The sequence below is a fragment of the Mesoplodon bidens genome, assembly GCF_964165515.1.
Source record: "Mesoplodon bidens genome assembly, chromosome: 10".
NCBI lineage: Eukaryota > Metazoa > Chordata > Mammalia > Artiodactyla > Ziphiidae > Mesoplodon > Mesoplodon bidens.
Window position 1 is genome coordinate 40,299,057 of NC_138172.1, and position 22,742 is coordinate 40,321,798.

General features: G+C 42.8%; 1 protein-coding gene across 12 annotated transcripts in view; it reads left to right on the forward strand.

The window, feature by feature from the left end:
* MAP4 (microtubule associated protein 4) overlaps positions 1 to 22,742 on the forward strand; it is a 171,910-nt gene that overhangs the window by 118,132 nt on the left and 31,036 nt on the right. For 5 of the 12 annotated variants that reach the window (XM_081245430.1, XM_081245429.1, XM_081245425.1 and 2 more), the window contains exons 5-9: positions 3,040 to 3,153; positions 6,856 to 6,990; positions 7,552 to 8,583; positions 9,283 to 9,405; positions 11,027 to 14,389. In XM_081245430.1, the coding sequence (XP_081101556.1) occupies positions 3,040 to 3,153; positions 6,856 to 6,990; positions 7,552 to 8,583; positions 9,283 to 9,405; positions 11,027 to 14,389 (4,767 nt within the window). The remainder of the gene's footprint in view (positions 1 to 3,039; positions 3,154 to 6,855; positions 6,991 to 7,551; positions 8,584 to 9,282; positions 9,406 to 11,026; positions 14,390 to 22,742) is intronic. The other 7 variants (XM_081245422.1, XM_081245431.1, XM_081245432.1 and 4 more) reach the window with 4 other exon arrangements.

Genomic DNA, 22,742 nt, shown 5'->3' on the forward strand with positions numbered 1-22,742 from the left:
TTATTTTTTAATTCTGTTGTTATGTATGTATTCCATTAATTGATTTTTGGATGTTAAACCAATGTTGCATTCCTGAGATGGATCCCATTTGGTCATGGTATATAATGAGTTTTATATGCTGGCACATATGTAAACATTTGTTGAGGATTTTTTCCATCCATGTTCAGAAAAGATACTGGTCAGTAGTTTTACTTTCTTGAGATGTCTTTGTCTAGTTTTATATTGGTCTCATACAATGAGTTGGGAAGTATCCTCCTCTCTTTCATATTTTTGGAAGTGTTTGTGAAGAATTGATTTTCATGCTTCTTTAAATGTTTGGTAGATTTCATCAGGGAAGCCATCTCAGCCAGGGCGTTTCTTTGTGAGTAGTTTTTAATTACTAATTCAGGGCGATGGCTCCAGTGATCCCCACCTCCTAGTATTCACACCCTTGTGTAGTCACCTTCCACATTGTACCATGCTTGGGCTATGTGACCAATAGAATAGATGGCAGAAATAATGGTATGCCATTTCTAAGATTAGATTACAAAAGACACTACAGTTTCTGTCTTGGTCACACTGGGTTTACTCACCCTGGCGATAGCTGCTGCTGTGGAGAGGCACACGTGGGGAGGAACAGAAGCCTCCAGTTAACAGCCATGTAAGTAAGCCATCATCATGTAGGCAGGTTCTCCAGCCCGAGTCAAGTCTCCAGATGATCGCAGCCCTGGACAGTGCCTTCACTGCAGCCTTGTGAGAAACTGTAGTGGAGGTGGGGAAGAAACAGATTCTGGGAGACTTTTTTTTTTCATTTTATTTATTTATTTTTTGGCTGTGTTGGGTCTTCGTTGCCGCACACGGGCTTTCTCTAGTTGCGGCGAGCGGGGGCTACTCTTCGTTGCGGTGTGTGGGCTTCTCATTGCGGTGGCTTCTCTTGTTGCGGAGCTCAGGCTTCAGTAGTTGTGGCATGCGGGCTCAGTAGTTGTGGCTCGTGGGCTCTAGAGCGCAGGCTCAGTAGTTGTGGCTCACGGGCTTAGTTGCTCCGTGGCATGTAGGATCTTCCTGGACCAGGGCTCGAACCTGTGTCCCCTGCATTGGCAGGCAGATTCTTATCCACTGCGCCACCAGGGAAACCCCCTGGGGGACATTTTGAAGGTCAAGTCAGCTGGATTTCCTGACGACTTGGATGTGGTGTATGAAAGAGAGAAATCAAGGATGACTCCAGGGTTTTGGACCAAAAAGATAGAATGCCATCAGAGATGGGAAGACTGTAGGAGGAGTGATTTGGGAAACAGGTTACATTTTGGCTTTATTTTATACATTAAGTGTTGGCAGTTTGATACAGAAGTCAGGAAATAAAGGGAGAGGTTGAGATGACTGGAGATACAAATTTGAGTGTCATCATCTTATAGATGGAATCTTAAACTGTGAGATGGATGAGATCACTAAGAGAGGGAATGTATGTAGGTAGAGAAAGAAAAGGTCTTCCTCTGTCCCGCAACCACTCAGTTCTTTAGTGCTCAGATTAAGTATTTGTCAAGTGAAGACCTTCCTTGACTTGAACTAAAGTATATCCATCTCCTAAATGTTTTCAACCCTGATCTTGTACATCTTTGGGTTTTTAGAGCACACAGGGTCTGCCATATCATATGCACCTAGTAAAATAGTAATGAATAAATCACAGAACTTTGTAGAAACCTTTGATTTTTACATGTGATTTAGCATTCTTCCCCTCCTAATGTGCGAACCATACCACAGTTGTTCTCATTGCTGGTTTAAGTGTCCTGTTTTCCTTCAGCAGAAGTGTGAGAGGCAGAGCAAGCAGCAGGTACCCCAAACCAAGTTAAGACTGGGGAGAATGAAGCTTTCTAATCTGTCTAGATTCTAGCTCCTCTGCTGTTCTGAAGCAGCAGCACTGGGGCCTCCTCCAGCCCCAGCAGTTTCTCAGTTTCCTTTCTGCTCGTTCATATTCTGCAGTGCCACGCTCTCCCCTAAGCCTGAAATCCCTTACTAGAAGAGGGAGGGGCAGCTGCCTCAGAGCCACAGGAATGAACATTCACTTAAAGCCTGGACTTCAGTGCAGCTGCCTCTGACAATGGAAGTGCCTAAAGGGAATTAGCATTCCCTGAGGAACTAGTTAGAAATGCAGGTTCTTAGGGCCCAGCAGCGGGTTTTTATAAGCTTTCAGGCTAATTCAGATGTGTGTTGCATTTCAAGATGGCCTCCTTGGAGAGCAGAATTCTTGCTTGGCCTGAATGGCTTTGCTCTTTTTTCATGTAAGAAGGTACAGAGTTTACCTGATGTTTTCAGTGCCTTTACTCATGCCAACTCCTGAGTCTAGAGTTCATTCTTTCCAGGTGCCAGCAGTTCACCTTGTCTCATTCAGACAGGTGTTTTTTTTGTTTTCTTTTTTTGCGGTACGCGGGCCTCTCACTGTTGTGGCCTCTCCCGTTGCGGAGCACAGGCTCCGGACGCGCAGGCTCAGCGGCCATGGCTCACGGGCCCAGCCGCTCCGCGGCATGTGGGATCTTCCCGGACCGGGGCACGAACCCGTGTCCCCTGCATCGGCAGGCGGACTCTCAACCACTGCGCCACCAGGGAAGCCCTCAGACAGCTTTTGAAATGCAGTTTTCTTCATGCTCTCCACAGGAGGTGAAAATGTCTCTTTTACTTGTTCTGTGTTTTTTTTTTTTAATAACCTAAAATGAATGTCTGCTCTGTAAATACATATTGAAAGTTTAATTATATTTGTACTCTCACCTCCTAATATATTATAGACTCGAGCATTAGTTGTAGTTTTAGTTTTATGTATTTGTTGGCTGTCTGATTTAGATAATTAAATCTTAGAGAATATGAGATTATGTATTTTTAACCTGTCACAAATGAATTAATGAATATTTGATTCCCCACCACATTCAATCACATATTATCTCAACATATTTAACTCACTGTTGGTGACACACATGTAGCTAATCAGTATTCATCAGAGGATAATAAGGAATGATAATCTTTCTAGTTGTGTTCATTGGGAATGAGTTTTAAATTCCTTCTTTATTCCAGATCCCTTTAAGATGCACCATGATGACAACCTGGAAGATTTGCTCTTTCTCTCCAGTGGAACAACCAGTGCTTCAGCATCTGCAGAACAAAATGATCCCCTGAAAGACAGTTATGGTATGACTTCTCCAGCTGGATTTATTTCTTAACTCCATCAATTAATTTGGCTTTTCACCCATCACCTTTGAAGTGAATCACTAGGCAAAGTCATGTTTAGGGGCTCTGGCTCTGACAAGGCTCCTTCTAGATTAGTCACAGAGAATTCACAGTTGGGCTGCTCAGGGTCAGCTCACCTCCTCTCATGGGATCTTGAATCCTATATCCTAGGGCCAGGTTCTGTCTCCACATTTTTATTAGTTCATGGCCTTCCGCAAGTTATGTCCTCCCTAAACTTTGGTTTCTTTATAAAATGGGGCCACCACTTGTTCTTACCTTAAAGATGTGGTGTTGATGAAATAAAATGTATGTAAAAGTACTTCGCATAGTTTCTGGTACATGGTAAACTAAACGTTAAACAGATCTTAGTTATCAATTAGTAGTTTCCTCATTCCTGGTTTTGTATAACTTGACATGAATGTGGCCAAGGTACTGTAGGGCAGGCAAAACTTTACTTCTACCCATCTTTGGTTTTCAGTTGAGACTCTATAGACAGGTTAATAAGAAAAAAACCAAATAGTTTATTAACGCATGCAACATACATCACATGGGAGGAAAGTAACTCAAAGGTGTAGCTTAGAAATTCAGTTTGGGACTTCCCTGGTGGCACAGTGGTTGAAAATCCGCCTGCCAGTGCAGGGGACATGGGTTCGAGCCCTGGTCTGGGAAGATCCCACATGCCGCGGAGGAGCTGAGCCCTTGCGCCAGAATCACTGACCCTGCGCTCTAGAGCCTGCGAGCCACAACTACTGAGCCCGTGTGCCACAACTACTGAAGCCCACGGGCCTAGAGCTCATGCTTCACAAGGAAAAGCCGGCGCACCTCAACGAAGAGTAGCCCCTGCTCGCTGCAACTAGAGAAAGTCCGTGTGCAGCAACGAAGACCCAACACAGTCAAAAATATATAAATAAAAAAACATATGACCCAGCAATCCCACTACTGGGCATATACCCTGAGAAAACCATAATTCAAAAAGAGACATGTACCAAAATGTTCATTGCAGCTCTATTCACAATAGCCCGGAGCTGGAAACAACCTAAGTGTCCATCATCGGATGAATGGATAAAGAAGATGTGGCACATATATACAATGGAATATTACTCAGCCATAAAAAGAAACGAAACTGAGCTATTTGTAATGAGGTGGATAGACCTAGAGTCTGTCATACAGAGTGAAGTTAGTCAGAAAGAGAAAGACAAATACCGTATGCTAACACATATATACGGAATTTAAAAGAAAAAATGTCATGAAGAACCTAGGGGCAAAACGGGAATGAAGACGCAGACCTACTTGAGAATGGACTTGAGGATATGGGGAGGGGGAAGGGTGGGCTGTGACAAGGCGAAAGAGAGGCATGGACGTGTATACACTACCAAACGTAAGGTAGATAGATAGTGGGAAGCAGCCGCAGAGCACAGGGAGATCAGCTCGGTGCTTTGTGACCACCTGGAGGGGTGGGATGGGGAGGGTGGGAGGGAGGGAGATGCATGAGGGAAGGGATGTGGGAACAGATGTATATGTATGACTGATTCACTTTGTTATAAAGCAGAAACTAATTAAAAAAATAAATAAATAAACTTTAAAAAAAAAAATAAATAAATAAATAAATAAATAAATTTATTTAATAAAAGAAAGAAATTCAGTTTGTGTAGCATCCTCAACAAAGAATATTAAATTTGTAGAGAAATGACAGGATAAAGGAAAGCAATTTTATACTTCCAAGAGTCATACTTCGGGAAGGTAAGTATATGGGAGGGAACTAATGGAGTCAGGTTTGTTTGCATATTCCTTTGGTGCCCTGTCTGGCCTGATAAGTGTCTCTTGCCAGTGAAAGGAAAATTTATGTCCTGCCTTTAGGCAAGAAGGGAGGAGCTTTTTCTCAATTTGCTGTTTGCTTAATTGCCTTCAGCTCAAAATTTTTATGTCAAAGGGGCATATTTTGGGGTAACGTGTTCTGGTTTCCTTCAGTACCCATCATCAGTAAGTCCCACTTCAAATAATGCGTATAATTTTGTATTTGTAAAGATCCTGGCTAGTAGTTATATGTTTCACTTATGCTTTTCTTTGGCCTGATGATCTCTTGCAAGAGGGTTGTTAAATGAGTTGACTTTGATGCTATCCATCTAGTCTCCTGATTTGATTTTGGTTTTGACTCCTGTTTTTTCAGCTCACTACCTAGGCAGTTACTTAGTTGCATTGACTTCTTTCTTTACAGCATCTTTCTTCTCTTCCTCTGTGCTCCCTCTGCTTTACCCCAGTGCAAGCCCCTATCACTTCATACCTAGACCACCTCAGTAGTCACCTATCAGACTTCCTGCTCCCCTTTAAAATTAAATCTGAATATACCTGATCATCTGACTCCCTGTTTTGTATTCATTGTCTCATTTTTATGTTTAAGACCTTAAGACAGCACCCCCCACACACTTTTTTTTCTTTAAATTCTCTGGTTTTCTGGATTCTTTCTTCTACTGTTTGTTCTAATCCCATTTTCCCTCTCTGGTATACAAGATCTGTTTGAATCAGACTAATCTCATAGTCCCAGAAACATTCTTGTCCTGTTGGCATCCTTGTTCTTTTCTTTGCTCAGTGAGCTCTCCATCCTTGAAATTGACTACTCTCTCCTCTCTTCCTGCTCTTGCTTCTTCTCTGAAGCCTTCTGTGACTGTGCTGGTCTCATGGTTCTTTTGAAATTCTTATAGCATTTAGTCCATACTACACAGTTTACCTTATTTGATATATGTCTGTCTTGCCTCTCTACTAAATTGTAATAATCTTGATGGCAAGGACCAGGCGATACTAAATCCCATGTGATATTAGGTCTGGCAGAGGACAGCATAATAATAATGCTTTTACATCTGTCTAGTTCTTAATAATTTACAAAGCATTTTCACAAAAGTGTCTTCTAATGTTGGAAAGGGTTGTATGTTAATCTCACTGTACAGATGAGGAAACTGATTCACTGTCCCTTACTGTATGTTACATTCTATCAGTTGTGATGTAGGAGCAAGAGCTCGTCCTTTGCTATTTTTTATTTATTTATTTTTTAAATATCTTTATTGGAGTATAATTGCTTTACAATGGTGTGTTAGTTTCTGCTTTATAACAAAGTGAATCAGCTATACAAATACATATATCCCCATATCTCCTCCCTCTTGCGTCTCCCTCCCACCCTCCCTATTCTTTGGTGTTTTTGAATCTTTGTAAAACATTGTAGAAGGTGGCCAGTCAATGTCCATCAGCAGCGCAACAGCCTAACAATTAGCCAAAACCTGGAGAATGTCAGCGGTTTTTACTTCAAAACTTTCTTGCTTTGTTTCTCGTTGGTCCTTTTGGCCTATGTCTTTTTTTTTTTTTTTTTTTTTTTTGCAGTACGCGGGCCTCTCACTGCCGTGGCCTCTCCCGCTGCGGAGCACAGGCTCCGGATGCGCAGGCTCAGCGGCCATGGCTCACGGGCCCAGCCACTCCGCGGCATGTGGGATCCTCCCGGAATGGGGCACGAATCTGTGTCCCCCGCATCGGCAGGCGGACCCTCAACCACTGCGCCACCAGGGAAGCCCTGGCCTATGTCTTTATGGCAATATATAAAGCTGGTTTTAAATATCAAATGTCTTTTTTCCCCAATGTTGACTGAGTCTGAAAAATGTATTTGTGTTTCAATATTAGGTGTGTTTCCCTGTGACACATTTGCTCCTGCAGCTGTTGTTCCTCAGGGGTGGTCTGTGGAAGCTCCAAACCCTCCACGTTCAGAATCCTTCATTTCCCCTGAGGCCATTACACAGCCTCTGCAGCCTACAGCAGGTACATTATTAGGATCCCTGTTTATCACTTAATAGTTACAGTATCAATAATCAATATAAAGCATCAGACATTTTTGAGCCTTGTGCAGCAGTATAGGTAGGTAAAATTTTCACAACTGTCACAGATGTTTCTAAACTTAAATTACTGATTTCAAAGCTGGAGGAATTAAGTTGTAGTTGAAATATAACACTTAGGGCCAATGGGCAAAGACAATCCCTCTGTAATTCAGGGCATATTTAGACCTCTGGGGGGTTTTCTTGATATCCCACAGGTTCCCTTCCTGACACTAATTGTGTACCTGTGTTGGTTTTTTGGACCTGTGTTTTTTTCTCTCCTTTGCCTTTCCTCCTCCACTCTTTGTTCTGCCAGTATTCTATTCTTCTAAGTATCAGGACTGTCGAAGAGTAGGCACGAATGCATTAAGTGGACAGCTTTTTAGTTATGTTTAGGATGTTATGGTCACAAAAGCCAGATACTCTCGTGCCCTAAGAAAGTAAGTTTTGAATGAAGAGCTATGAGCAGACAATGATGGATCCTAAATGTCCAATTTATTTCCCTTAGAGCCTGCTGAGGAGGTAGAAATGGCATCAGCAGAAGAGAGAGCACCAGCAAAAGCATTGGAAATGATGATGGGACTGAAGCCTGCTAACATGGCACCATCTCGAGAGTCAGAGATGGTCCTGGCCAAGGATGTGGCGCCAGCCACAGAAACAGAGGTGGCATTGGCTAAAGACACGGAACCACCTACCGAACCAGATGTGGCCCTGGCCAAGGACATGGAATCATCCATCGAACCAGATATGGCCTTAGTAAAGGACGTGGTACTACCCCTAGAAACAGAGGCAACCCCAGTTAAGGACGATGTATTGCCCACAGAAACAAATGTGTCTTTGGCCAAGGACATGATACTGCCCACAGAAACAGAGGTAACCCCAGCCAAGGACATACTACTGTTCAAAGAAACAGAGAGGACACCACCTGTAAAAATGGATTTGGCCCCAGCTGAGGGCATGATACCACCTACAGACCGAGAGGTGGCCCCACCCAAGGGTGTAGAATCACTTTCAGAAATAGAGGCGCCACTGGATGAGGACGTTGTGTCATCCACAGAAATATCCTCAGCCAAGGAGGTAGCCCTGTCCTCAGAAACAGAGGTGGCCCTGACTGGGGATATGGTACTACCCCCAGAAACAGAGGTGGCCCTAGTCAAGGACATGGCTGCACCTCCAGAAACAGAAGTCACCCCAGTCAAGGACATGGCTCCACCCCCAGAAGTAGAGATGGCCCTGAGCAAGGACGTGGCTCCACCTCAAGAAACAGAGGTGGCCCTGGGCAAGGACGTGGTTTCATCTCCAGAAACAGAGATGGCCCTGGGCAAGAATGTGGCTCTACCCCTACAAACGGAGGTGACCCTGGCCAACAATGTGGCTCCAGCCAAGGATGTTGCAGCATCCTCAGAAGCAGAGGTGGCACCAGTTCCTGTTAAGGACGTGGAAACTGCATGGACACAGGAAGAAACAAGTGAGGATTCCCAGTTAGAATCTCTCCAGGATGAAGGACAGTCAGCTGTACCTCCTCTCATGATTTCAGCAGGTATGGGCTTACACTTACTTGCAGTATTTGTCTACAAGGGTGTAATCTCCAGAAGGGTAAGGGACAAACGTCATGCCAGGTAAAATAAAGACAGTCAGTCACACTGTACTTCGCAAGTCTATACACATTCTTGCTCCCCTAAACAGTTCTTTCTCACCTTTACCCTCCTCCAACCGCCAACACCTTCTCCATCCTTGTTCTGTGCTCATCTTCCTGTTTTTCTTATAGATGATTGAAGCAATAAAAGAGAACATTCACAAACTTCCACTCTCTCATCTACCTAACTACTTGTATCTTTATCCATAGACTCTGCCTTCCCTCCTGTTGCCATCAGCAAACAGTCCCTGCTCCTAGTCATGAGGGGCAGCATCTTTGTCTTGCACTAGATCCCGTCTTCTCTTGTCTGCTTACACACATTGCCCTGGCCATTCTCTTTTCTTGCCTCTCACCATGTTTTTCCCCCTTTACATTGGATCATTCCCACCACCATAAAAACATTTGTTATTTTTCCCTTCTTTTAAAAAAAAAAACCCAACCCTCCCAACTCCCCCTTCCAAATGCCACTCCATTTCTCTCCTGCCCTCATAGGAGCGTCCCTCATTCCTCAAAAACTGTGTCCGTTTCCAATTTCTGGAAGGTGGAGAAGTAGCTGAAATGGTGCTTCTCTGAAACCTGTGTGGTTTTTACTTTTACCTTTAGAAGCAGTCACAGCCATGGGCCAAAAGCACAACTTGCCAACAGATGAGGATTCTGTGCCAGAGGAACTAGAGCAAAAGAAACCGTTCAGTAGTCAACCTTCTGAACTTCCTTCAGAGACCTCAGGTATGTCAGGAAAACCAGGTGGCCTGTTTGAAAACGCTTAAACTGGGAAAGATGGGGAGGTGGTGGAAGACATTGTTCGTGGTTATAAGGTGGTGATCAGCAGGACCGTTTACGAAGTCAGCTGTCTTTCTTAAACAGACTTCAGTGAGCTTTATACATTTTTGATGGTAAGCCAGAAGCACGTGCATGTGATTATCAACTTAGTGATTCTCTGCCTCCTTTTCTGTGATTGTGGTGAGATCGTGAACTTGAGGGCAGGGACCAAGATTTACTACACTTGGAATCTCTACTGCTTTGAACACTGTCTAGCACCAAGTGGGAGCTAAATAAATGTATGATTTTTAAAATACTGTTTTAGTGACTCAACATATCATTAAAGATTTCTCAAGTCCTTATTGTGTATACACCATGCTAAGGCACACAGATACTTAGGCCTGGGTCCTGGTCCTTTTCTAGCGTGCATAGTGAGAGAAGTTCCCAGGCGTGAACTCTGAAACCAAAGATTTATATAATAATTGAATTAAATAGTATTAGAAATGGCACCAAATAGCTGCTGATTAATTGCCAAGTTAAATGTTATAAATGCTGTGGGTTGCTAAAGCCTAGCAATTTTTCAGGAAAAAAAATAATTGGCCTGAGGTATTAAGTAAAGGGTAGGATTTGGAGGACATTGGAGGGATAAAGATAAGGACAGAAGTCACTATTTGAGTATTTTAATATTCTGTGAGGTCATTTATTGCATCAAACTTGACAAGAGTTGTCCTAGACCTGCTCTCACCGGGTCTCTTTCCAGGATCTTGGATCCATACTGCATTCATTGACTTAGAGGCAGGAGGTTGGACTAATTGACTTCCTGAAACTTTTCCAAGGGTGCTCATCCTAATTGTTTTAATTCATTATCCTATACTTGGCATTATGTATATATCTCTGTCTTTTGGGAAGTACCTTTAGCAACAGAACATTGAAATCTAGTACATTTGTGTTTCAAAGTAGGAGGCTCTGGTTCTGAAATAATGTGACTTTTTCTCTGGACAAAATACTAATTCAGTATCTTTTCTTTTTTTCTTTCTTTTTTTTTAAAAAGAAGTATAATTCTGTCCTTCTGGTCTGTTTAACAAGCAATCGGTATAATACTGATAAGTAATTAGTATAATATTGGTGACAGACTCTTAGAATTGTAAAATCATACTCAATCAATTAATCAATGTCACCAAAAAGAGGAGCTTACCATCTTGTTACTATCCTGGGAATTATGTACTTATTAAAAATAATAACAAATATAAATAAGTATCAGAGGAGATTTATAGGCAGTAGGTGCTTATTATACAGATTAGAAGATCTCTGTTTGAATTTCTTTTATCAAGTTTCGAATATTTTGTAAATACATTTTGTAAAAAAAAATGTCTTTACCCAAGATGATGATCTTTGATTTTTGTTAAATATTTACTAATCCCAGTTAAGAGTGAGAAATGTTTTGGAAAAAAACTGTTTTCCTAAATGAATTGGTATGTGGGTTGGTGAAAATAGACTACTTAAATGAGTCACTAAATGGACACTTTCTTAAAGAAACAATAACAAGGGGTTTTCTGTTTGGAATTTTGGCCAACTTCATGTATTGCAGGTACCCTTCCCACACAAGCCAAAAAAGCGTGCAGACCCAGTGATCGCAGGTCCGCCCGGTCCGCCCGGCCCGCCCGGCCCAGGCTTGCCAGGGTCCCTCCTGAGCTGCTGGGAGGCTCTTCTCCATGGAAGACTCTTGATCCTGGGCTGGGCCCCTGCCCTTTGTCTGAGTTGGGTTGGGTTTCTGGTTCGTCTTCCTGTGGTGAGCCTGGGAACCAGAGGAAAACTATTCATGGTGACTTCCTTGAACCCCAGAGGGATCTTGGCAGGGAGTCCTGGGATATAGAAAGAACACCAATGATGATGAAGAAAAAAAAGAAGAAACCAAAGCAAAAGAGATACTCTCAGCCCCGGGCTGGGGGACCTTGGGATGATGACAATGCAGATGAGCCTAAAGGTCATCCCTTTGCCACTGACCCACAAAAGTCAGGTGTTCCCCCCAGCCAGCCTACCACTGTGGGCACAGAACATGGACTGGTATCCAGAGAAAACTTGAAAAAGGGATGTGAAATTGACTCCAGAGCAGCCAAACTGGTAGCTGAGAACTTTGTTTCACAGGGTCTCAGCATTCCTTTGTGTCCTTTGGAAGAACCCCCGAAAACTGCAGTAAATTCTCAGCCCAAACTGAGAGTAGAGGCAGAGGTGAGAGGTAACAAGTCAGCACCACAGAGCCAAGACAAGAAATTGCTGCAGCAAGATGAGTGCAAACCACAGCCCGCACCCCACCTCAAGACTCCTGTGGATAAAAACCAGACAGTAGGCTCCCTCAATCTGAAAGGACCCCTGACAGAAGTTTTTTCACACAAAGTAGAAATTCCTTTGGAGATCAGACCCAAAGAGGGTTCCTCTCCTGTCTTGGACCAAGAGGCTGTGGGTGGAGTTTCAAAACCCAAAGCAGCAAAAGAACTGCCTAATTCCATACCCACTTTGACAGCAGGTAATCCATTAGTAAGTAGTCTAAAAGAAGGGAATGATGAAAGTAAAATGACTAAACTGCAGAATGACAAACAGAAAGAGTTTTCTGAGGGAGCTGAAGAGGTTAAAGAACTAAAAAAGGAAAGTATTCCCAAGGAAAGACAGGAGAACAGCATCTTTGCTTCTGAGCAGCCGCAGGACACGGTGTTAGCTCAGGTTCCTGGACTAGGGAATGAACCATTTAAGAGAATGGCAGGTGATGGCAAAAGCAGGAAGGGAAAGGGAAGTTCTGGGAAGATGAGAGCAAGTTCTGGGAAGGTGAGAGCAAGGTCTGAGCTGCTGTTGCTTGCGGACAGCCAGAAGGACAGCAGAGCTGTTCTTGTGCCAAGTGAGCCAGCGCCTAAAACGGAAAGAATGGATAAAAGCGAGGAGCTGGGGCTGGGTTCTTCAGAGCAACCAGGGACCGTGGCTGAGCTCACTGAGGCAGTGGTGATGCGGGACCTTAAGGAGATGACTGACCTGAGGGTGGCAGGCACCTTGCAGGCGTTGATTCCTTTGGGAGATGGGTCAGGCATGATTCAGACTTCCGGTGCTAGAACAGAAAGAGGAACTATAGCCATAGACATGCATGTCGGCAACCAGAGCGAGGAGGAAAAATGTCCTTGGATGGATCATGAGGCAGCTCCTTGGATTTCTGAAAAGCCTACAAAAAGAGGCAGGGAAGACAAAAACAAAAAGTTTAAAAATAGTTATTCCACACAGCCTGCTAGAATGGAGAGGAAGGAAGAAATCCTCAACCCACCTTTTGTAGGGAAGGGTGGGGATATTGGTAGTACTCCCCATCAAAACAGAGAATTAGAACTTACTTTCCCCATAAATCATGACCCTTTGTTCTCACGTATATCAGATACACCCACAGTGGAAGGAGTTGACCAAAAGGGTGGAAATGTTGAGGTTAATTCTTCTAAGCTTGGGGCTCTTGGCAGGAACAAAACAAACGCAGGCAAGGATTTTGCTGTTACTGAACCAGCTACCAAGGTGACAGATGTGAGCTGCCAAGACCAAATCCAGGGGGCAGGATTTGTTCCTTCAGTACCATCTGAGGAGAATAAGACAGGTGTGGCCAAGGGACATACTGCAGTTGCTGACAAACCAAATAAAAGGAGTAATGATGGAAAAAGCAAAAAGATTAAAAATAGTTTCCCTGAGAAGCACATTCTGGAGAATAAGATAGATGCAACAAAAATACATGTTCCCATGGAAACCATAGGGGACCACAGAATTGAAGGAATGGGCTATGTGGATGAAAATAGAAATATTACATTTACCTGCCCTAGAACACCACCAGGATTGATGAATAAGACAGTCCCCCTAGAGGCTCAGGAGTCAGCAGCCTGTGAAAAACTGCCCCCTTCTACTTTTCAAGTAGTAAAGGAAAGTGATTCACTTCCAGACACCTTGGCAGAAAGCGGGCAAGAGACAGCTCCAGCCCAGATTTCCAAATTATTAGAGGTAGATAATTGTAGCAAAGCTGATGAAGAAAGACCCAAGGCTCCCTGTGCTGTTGTGCCCTCTATGAGCACAGGAGGAGTTGCCCTAACTCTGACAGCAGCCACAGAAACAGTTAACAACCATGGAGTTAGCTGTCTTCAGAATAAAGGTGAGCTTGCTGGTCCCATGAAAAATGAAGCAGGGGTAGATGAAGGGCATGTGATAGGAGAATCTGAGTCAGTGCCCAGTGGTGCATCAAAGCACTTAGTAGAGGAAACCACAGAGCCAGCAGAGGGGCACCTTCTTTCTGGCGTGCTCATAGAAGATCAAAGCCTGGCAGGTGGGGTCAGAGTCCTAGAAGCATGTGCAGATAGCAGTAATTTTCCAACATGTCCAGTAAACAAACAGAAAGAGTCTGAGGAAGGTTCTGCTCCAGTTCCAATTCTTGACCTAATGGGAGACAAAGCACAAAAGCCCAGTTTCTGTGAGGACCAACGTGCTGAAAATAGAGATTCCCAGGGCCCAGATAGTTTGAATAAGGAGGTAGATACGACTCTTTTGCCTCCAGAAAGTGAAAAGGATAAATTGGAAGAAATCAGTCTGGATTCTGAAATCAGAGAAATGGCATGTGTTTCCTTGGCACCACCAGAACTCCAGTCAGGTGTCTTAGATGGCAAAGTTGAAGTGACTCCTTCAAGGGTGGTAGATGAGTTAGTAGTGACTGCTTCCAAGGCTCTTCAACTCCCAGAACCCAAAGACAAGATCTTGGAGGCACCTGAGAAAATGACAGAAAAATCTGAACCAAAGGCACTGGGACAAGGGAAGAAGGAAGATAAAAGCAGAGCAGCAGAACCCATGAAAGGCTACATGAGACCCACCAAGTCCCGAGGACTCACTCCACTTTTACCAAAATCTACAGTCCAGGAACGAGAGCGATCCAAGCAACTCAAGTCCAGTGGTATGAACCTGCCGTGGGGAAATGTGTGTGCTTGTGGCTTTTGGTCAGCATCAGAAAGGCAAAGAGCTTGTGCTTGGTTCCATCCAGACTCTAATCATTCTTGTTAACCATTGGTTTGTTGGCATGAAGACCTGTAACTGCTAATTATGTGTTTTCTGCAGCAAAGGCATGCCTTGTGTCCAGCTTGGGAGGCTGGTGACTTGGTTGCATGCCTTTTTACCCAGCACTGAACCTTGACTTTCAGGGGAAGTTGAATTTCAAACAATAAATTGTTTAGCAGAAAGCCTATCACCATCCACAATATTCTTAAATTTAAAAAAAAAAGTGTGCCTCCTATGTGTAAAGTTTACAGCCAAATTTTAATCATATCATTATTTTGTATAAGGATTCACAAGAGGAAAGAAAACATTTCATGTCCAGCTGTGTGGGGGGGGGATTTTTTCTTTTCCAGTATACATATGTAACTTGTGCTGGTGGGACTAAATATCCAAATTGCTTTTGGATTGAATGAAAATGAAGCCCTTATGGTAGCCTCCACCCAGATTGGTAGGCACAGACTTTATTTGTGTTTCTAGAAGTGGGAAATGATCTCTCAGTGATGCAGTTCTATCTTTTACCAGTTTGTTGCTTACAGCCATTGGCCCACGGTTTCACAGGGGTTAGAGTTTGGGTATAGCCTATGTCCATGAAACATAGTCCATATCCATGGGCAAGTCTGTAAAACTTGCCCATATAGGATTCCTCATAATTTTGCCCTTTTTGCCTCTAATCAGTGAAGTAATTGAGAGGAGACTGAGAAGATGATGATTCCTTTAAGATTTAGAAATGTTAAGGTTTTTTTTTCCCCTGAAAAGTATACATCTAATTATGGCCTTTGAGGTTGTTCACAGCCTAAAAATGATGCTATTACTTAATCACTGTTTCCCAGCTTGCATGATGCAGCTACTAACTCCAGAAATGAAAAAACACTGGTTGGCCTTGGTGTAGCCAGTTAGGCTTTTGGAGAGGCTTCATCATGAGATGGTGTTCTGCATGGTATGGACTTGTTTTGGGTAAAGCTTGTGCTATGCATGAATATGTACCCAGGAACGTGTGTCGTGTGAGTAGAGAATGCTAGAAGCTATTATTTGCATAAGACATTCTGATCTTTTCGGTTTTTATCTTCCATTAGCTACCCTGTTGCCAAGGCAGAAAATGATGTTGTATGTAAGGTGCTTTCCAGCTTTCATTAGAGATTCCCAGCCCTCTCTCCAGTTCATTAGTTTTAGGTTCTAGACCAGTTCTTTGGTTTCAGTGGTAATTAAAGGATAACATGTAAGTTTTCTGAAACTTAGGCATCTCTTTTAGCTCAGTATTACTGAAAAATGTAGGAAGAGGATTTATTCTGATTCTTGAGGAGGCAAGCCAGGTGCTGTAGAACTTTGGGGCTCCTACCTTGACCAGGCCACCCTCAGCGACATGTGTTAGGAGTAACCTTGTAGAGTGGCTGAGGAGGGAGTGATGTATCTTGGACAAAATATCTTCTCTAAATTCTATCACACCCCTTCCCTAAGAACAATCTATACTTTTTTTATTTTGGTAGGTAAAATTAAGATTTTCAAAAATAAACTTTTGAATAGGTTAATACATTCACATGGTAGAACAGGATATGCAGTAAAATGTAAGTCTGCCTCCCTCTGTTAACCCCCATCCAAGTTTCCCTCTCCACAAGCAACCAGTGTTAACAATGTCTTACAGTCCTTCCAGACAATTTACGCATAAAGAATCAATGATATATATATTTCCTGATTTTATAAAAGTGAGACATATCATGCATACTGATGTGTACCTTGATTTGTAAGCCTAATTATTTTAGAGCTCTTTACAAATCAGTACAAAGAAAGGGGCCTCAGTCTTTTTAAATAGCTGTATAGTATTTCATTGTATGGAGATACCCTAATGTATTTTACCACTTCTTTATTGATGGATGTGGAGGTGTTTTCCTTTTTTTTCTATTAGAAGCAAGGTGCGTAAACTAATCTTGTATATACAGAATGTCAGACTTACGTATGTACATACTTATACAAATACATCTGTATAATAAAATGGGGCTCTGGGTTAGAACCTCTGATTTGAAGAACATATGTTTATCTTTTTGGTAGGTGTTGCCAAATTGTTCCTCATAAGGGCACAGAGATGCACCAGAACTATACTCCCACCCTGAGCGTAGACCAGTACCTGTTCCCCTGTACTTTCTCCTACTAGTGTGGTTTTTCTTTTTTGTTAAGGTGTGCCAATCTAATAGGTAAAAAATTATTACTTGGTATAAATGTATTTTGTGTTTTACTTCTTAAATGACTTCCTTTATTATCCAGTTTATAAAAGCCATCCCTGCTCTGAGTTTATAAAAATATTTTAAAATTTTCACATTTTTAATCTTTGATCAGTCTAGAATTTGCTAATTTGTTTCTGTGTGTGTGTGTGTATTTTGTTTATGAAATATGAGATACGATTACTTGGTTGTCTCACTATATTTGTATATTCTGTCTCCCTCTGAAATGCCGCCTTTGTCATGCTCTAAGTAACACAGTGTGACTTAATAATATATTTTAATATCTAATAGGTCTAGCCCCACATGTCACCCTATTTTTCAGAGTTTTCCTGACTATTCTTGCTTGTTTATTATTTCATATGAACTTGACAATTGGCTCATAGGTTTGTGGGGGGAAAATCCAGTCAGTCTTGTTCTTGAAATCACATTAAATGTATAGATTACCCTAGGGAGAGTTGTTGCGTATGTTGAGTTTTTCTGTCCAACATGTAATACATGCCATATTCAGTAACATCACGTGTTCAGGCTTACGTGTCTTAGTCCCTCGCTGGTGTTTTCTTTGTGCAGATCTTGTATGTTTCTTCTCTTTTCTTTGGCCTCACGGCTTGTGGGGTCTTAGTTCCCTGACTAGGGATTGAACCCCCACCCTCGGGAGTGAAAGTGCGGAGTCATAACCACTGGACTGCCAGGGAATTCGCAAGATCTTGTATGTTTCTAATAATGCTTATTCAGAGATGTTCAGAAAGCAGGCGAATGTGCAGATGCAGAGCTTTAGGCAAGCCTGGGCTCTGAGGCAGGGGACTGAGTGCAGTGGGGAGTGCCTGGATTTGTGATAGGGAACTAGGCAGGGTAACCCCTTGTGGGTTCATATGGGCTCTGATGTTTCATGCATGACTGGTAATAGACCTGGCCTTGGTAAACTTTATTTTTGTTCCTCACTTCGAATCATTCATGTTAACTCTCCTGTGGTCAGATGGTGTTACCCATGGTTTTCAGTGTTTGGACAGTAAAGATATTATTAGTGGTGTCCATAAAAATAATAGCATCTGCCACCTATTGAGTGAATACTAAGTGTCTAGTTGTCTGTAGATAGGTAGGTGGATAGTCGTGTACACACACACACGCACACACACACACACACACACCAGTACTTTGAAGGATTCTCTCCATTTTACATGTGAGGAAATGGAGGCTCTCCATGTTGAGGTCACACTGATAGTGAAGTGGCAGAAATAGAATTTAAACCCAAGTCTTTCTGACTCTAAGGCCCATGCTTTCCTCATTCTTGCCTCAGAGGAACCTTCCAGAAGTTTTAGGTTCTTAAAAATAAAAAGATGGGGCTTCCCTGGTGGCGCAGTGGTTGAGAGTCCGCCTACCGATGCAGGGGACATGGGTTCGTGCCCCGGTCTGGGAAGATCCCACATGCTGCGGAGCGGATGGGCCTGTGAGCCATGGCCGCTGAGCCTGCGCGTCCAGAGCCTGTGCACCGCAACGGGAGAGGCCACAACAGTGAGAGGCCCGCGTACCGCCAAAAAAAAAAAAGAAAAGAAAGCTAATCAGAGGCTAATTTAGGATTAGAATCTAGGTCTTTTAAGTCTGTCTAGCATTTTATTCTCTAGGCAGAGACTGTGTTTGATTTATTCCTGTGTTCTCCCTACCACCCAGCATAGAGCTTTACTGTATATGATGTCTAATGACAGTTTTTAAATTATAATTGAGTTACCTTTTGCTACGCTTATCTTCTTTGGAAGTAGGGAAAGTGAATATACTGCTAAAGTCTCTTCCAGCTTAATGATTCCTCTCCTGTTATTTTTTCATGTCTAAAGTTTAGGGAAACTTTAGCAGAAGGTTTCTTCACATATTATGCATGTTGTTCTAAGTAGGGAACATTGAGATACTTCCGGAAATCTGAGCTCAACTTGTCCGAAAAGGACTTCTTTTGGGACCGTGTGTTTTGTGCAGGGAAGAGCAAGGTTGAAAGGGCGATCCTTACTGGACTCTGGTATATGCGATGGCTCCACAGTAGTCGCTCCCATGGAAGGAAGCCAAGGAGAGCTGTGAGTGGCAGTGCACTTGGCATGTTGTTCTGTGAGAGGGACAGTTATCATGGGTCTCCATAGATAGGCCCTTCCCTTTGCCATAGTGAGAGCCATTTCTCCCTTTTATCTGGCTTCATTTCTTTTTCTTCAGTTTTCTTGAGCCCATCAACAGTCTTCCAACAGCTGGGAATGTCAGTTTATGGTGGGAAATTCTTTTGGTGTGAAACTTGGAGTAATTTATAAACCTCAAATCCTACCTAACAGTTTCAAGGCCCTTGTACATAAATAAAATATGCTCAGCAGATGAAAAAATCATTTGTAATTTTAGAGCTCACTACAATCTTACAACTGGAGAAGTGCCCATTTGGTAATATCTTTTTTTAAAAATTAATTAATTTATTTATTTATTTTTGGCTGCGTTGGGTCTTCGTTGCTGCACGCGGGCAGGGGCTACTCTTCGTTGCGGTGCGTGGGCTTCTCATTGCGGTGGCTTCTCTTGTTGTGGAGCTCGGGCTCTAGGCGCGTGGGCACTAGAGCGCAGGCTCCGTAGTTATGGTGCTTGGGCTTAGTTGTTCCGTGGCATGTGGGATCTTCCCGGACCAGGGCTCGAACCCGTGTCCCCTGCATTGGCAGGCGGATTCTTACCCACTGCGCCACATCTTAAATGTAGTGCCATTTGTGAAGTTTCCTAATCGCTTTCTTCCCACTTACCCTCTCATTCTCTGGCTTGTTTTCTTCTTACTAGCTGTATATTAATGAAATTTATTGGGAGATTCTATATGTTCAATAACTAAAAACAGTTATTGTTTATTGAAACTTACTATATGCTCAGCACTCTCTTAAACTCTTAACCCTCAAACAGTTCTGTGCTACTGTTCACCTTATTTGAGCCAGAGCATCTAAATGTTCTGTGAAACAAGTCCAGCAAATATTGGTTGTTCTACTTTAAAAGGAATTTCTTCCCCTCACACTCCCTCACTTTTACCTTCTGGCTGACAGCACTGGAAGATTAAGAAAGCAAATGGGGCTTCCCTGGTGGTGCAGTGGTTGAGAGTCCCCCTGCCGATGCAGGGGACACGGGTTCATGCCCCGGTCCGGGAAGATCCCACGTGCCGCGGAGCGGCTGGGCCCGTGAGCCATGGCCGCTGGGCCTGTGCGTCCGGATCCTGTGCTCCGCAACGAGAGAGGCCACAACAGTGAGAGGCCCGCGTACCGCAAAAAAAAAAAAAAAAAAAAAAAAAAAGAAAGCAAATGAAAAGCAAAAGCAACTTGCTTCTTACTTTTGGTGTTGCAGAAATTTTTACTCCTTTAAAATATGAAGTGGACAGTAGAGGGGACGTCCATGCTTATTTTTACCTGTGACATTGAGTAGGTCATCTCAGATATAAGCAGATTGAAATTGCTAGTTTTTAAACTGTTCAACAATGATGTAATTTGTATAAGTTTAGACAAAAAGCTGATTGTCATATAAACATTTTCTATTGCTCTGCAGATAGTGAACACTCAACATGATTTGGATTTTTTAATATTTAGTTCATTAATTCATTCAGCAAACACCAGGTAACATTATTCCCACATTCTAAGGGTCAATCAAGAAGCCACAGCTTTTACTCCTCAAGGATTCCAAAGTGGGGAGATAAACACATAAACAGATAATTTTACTCTAGTGAGAGAAGTTCTATAATAGAAGGATGAGCTATATGCCATGGGAATACAGAGCAGAAAGTAAGTCCTCTTAGGAGAGCAAAAGAAAGCTTACTGGAGGAGGTGACATTTGATGGGTCTGGAAGTTTGAAGAGCTGATAAGCAGGGTAAGGCATTCTAGGGGATAGACTGCATAGAGGCATAGTGAAGTGCAAGTGCATGGAATATTTGAGGACTAGCAAACATTTGGGTGTGACTGGTATATACATCATGTGGGGAGCAGGGAGAAACATTCTGAGACAAGATTGGGGAGAAAAGAAGGTAAGCTCTTCAAGGGTCCTGAGAGTCGTGTGTACCTCCATGAACAGAGGATCTTAAACTTTACACTGGAGGTAATTGGTGGAGGGAGTTGGGCTTTTACCTAGTTTCCTTGCATGAATCTCTTATCTTTTTCAGGGAGGCTATGCTAGGTTCAGTGCTCAAAAGGCCTGGAATTTCCAAGTTGTACTTCTTGGGGGACTTTTCATCTGTAAGCATTTTAATGCTTTTGCCTGTTAAATGACAAAAATAATGCAATTTAATAATGAGTGTGATGTCCTTTACTTAAGGGAGAACAATCCATGGATTAGGGGAGTACAGCAGACAACAGTGGACCGCTCTTACCGAGGGATTCTGGGCAAGAGCGAGTTTTATAGAGCGTTATAAGCGGCAACTGGGAGAAATAGGGCATGACTGGCTAGGAGGCCTGGGGTTTCCTTATAAGGCTAACAGGTCCAATTTTTTAGGGTAAGGTGAGCTAACTGAAGCTGAGTCGTAGGATTGTTTGGTGTGTTTTAGGTTTCCTTGACAGTGAGGTGCTTTCCTTGACAGTGAAGTACAGGCTGACTTAGATTTAGATTTGTGGGCCAAGCCACTGGGGCGGCCTCCATTTTGTGGGTCCTGGTAAATGAATTACCTTTATCAAGGGTCACGTAAATCAGATTACTAGCTTCAGTTTTTTCATTCTGTCTGCCTCCCATCTTTTGAAAGTTAATCAGGAAGAATCACGATTTTCTTGAGTTAAACATGTACTTAGAAATTTTTCTAAGATTTAGTAGAATATGGTTTTGAAATGTTTTTGCATACATGTATATTTATATATAAACAAACATCATTTTCTTCCAGGTAAGAAACTAGATTGCAGCTTCACAGTCTTCAGCTTTTATTAGTAGAGTGTCATCCATCATTGTAATCAGTAGACTTATCGACTTTCATTGTAATGATAATTTATTAGAAATTGTTTCCTGGAGACAGTAACAGGGAACATTTGGTCAATCTGGAAAGTAGTTTTGTTGCCTTGGTAAGTGAAAGAATGCAGAGAAACCAGTTGTGGAGGTATCAAAACCAAGGCCCTGAACAGGTTGAGTACTAGCTCAAGGCACAAGGCAAAAACAGAAACATCTGCCAGTGCATATGCTGAGATCAGAGACCTGCAAGCTGTGCCAGAGCCCTTGGAAGCTTGACAAGTTGTTATACAGTCTGATAAAAGAGAGGTCGCCTTCTGACCGGACACATGGGAGTCCATACACTTTCCTCAGACTCAAACAGAATGGAACTTAAAAACCTTCAGCCCAAAGGACATTCCAAATCGGCACCTGTCTACATGAGTTTAACGATGGGAGAGATCAGGTCAAATGATAGAAGTCCGTGAAAGGAATCCGTCCATTCCTCCTTGAGCAGAACTTTTTTGAGAGCCTACTTAAGCACTGTATCAAGCACTGTGCTGGGCACCTGCATAGCAGAGGTGGACAGGTCTTATTCCTGCCTTCTAGAAGCTTCCAGGAAAGGCACATACAGAAAAGATTATGGTGTAGTTTCCAAATCCTAAGAAGAAGTAGAACAAGTACAGTTCTGTGTAAACATTAAGGATTCAGTTCAGGAGTTGGGGGTCTAGGAGACTTTACAGAGGAGGTGACATTTCTGTGAGTTCTGAATGAGTAGAAGCAGAACCCAGAGGCAAGGAATTCTAGTGGCAGCTGAGTCTAGAATTTAAGTCTTCAGGTTCTTAAGTACATTTCTTTTTACCTGGGCACGCTCAGCTTTCTAAGACTTCATGTAAGTTCTTCATCCGCCAACTTGATAAAATATCACAGTGACTGGGGTGGGGGATTGAGTTCCTTGATGCAGCTCTCTCCCATGGGTGAATGTGCATTCCTGAGTGAGATTGTGTTTGTAATTCTGAATTGGACTAGGGCACTGACAGGGTCATCCTCAGGTTTTACTAATTATGCTGTACTAGATTTTTCTCATTGTTTGCCATCCAGGTAGCAGTCACCTCATTGGGAGAGAAATAAACACATTAATTCTTGTTCCGTGTGAT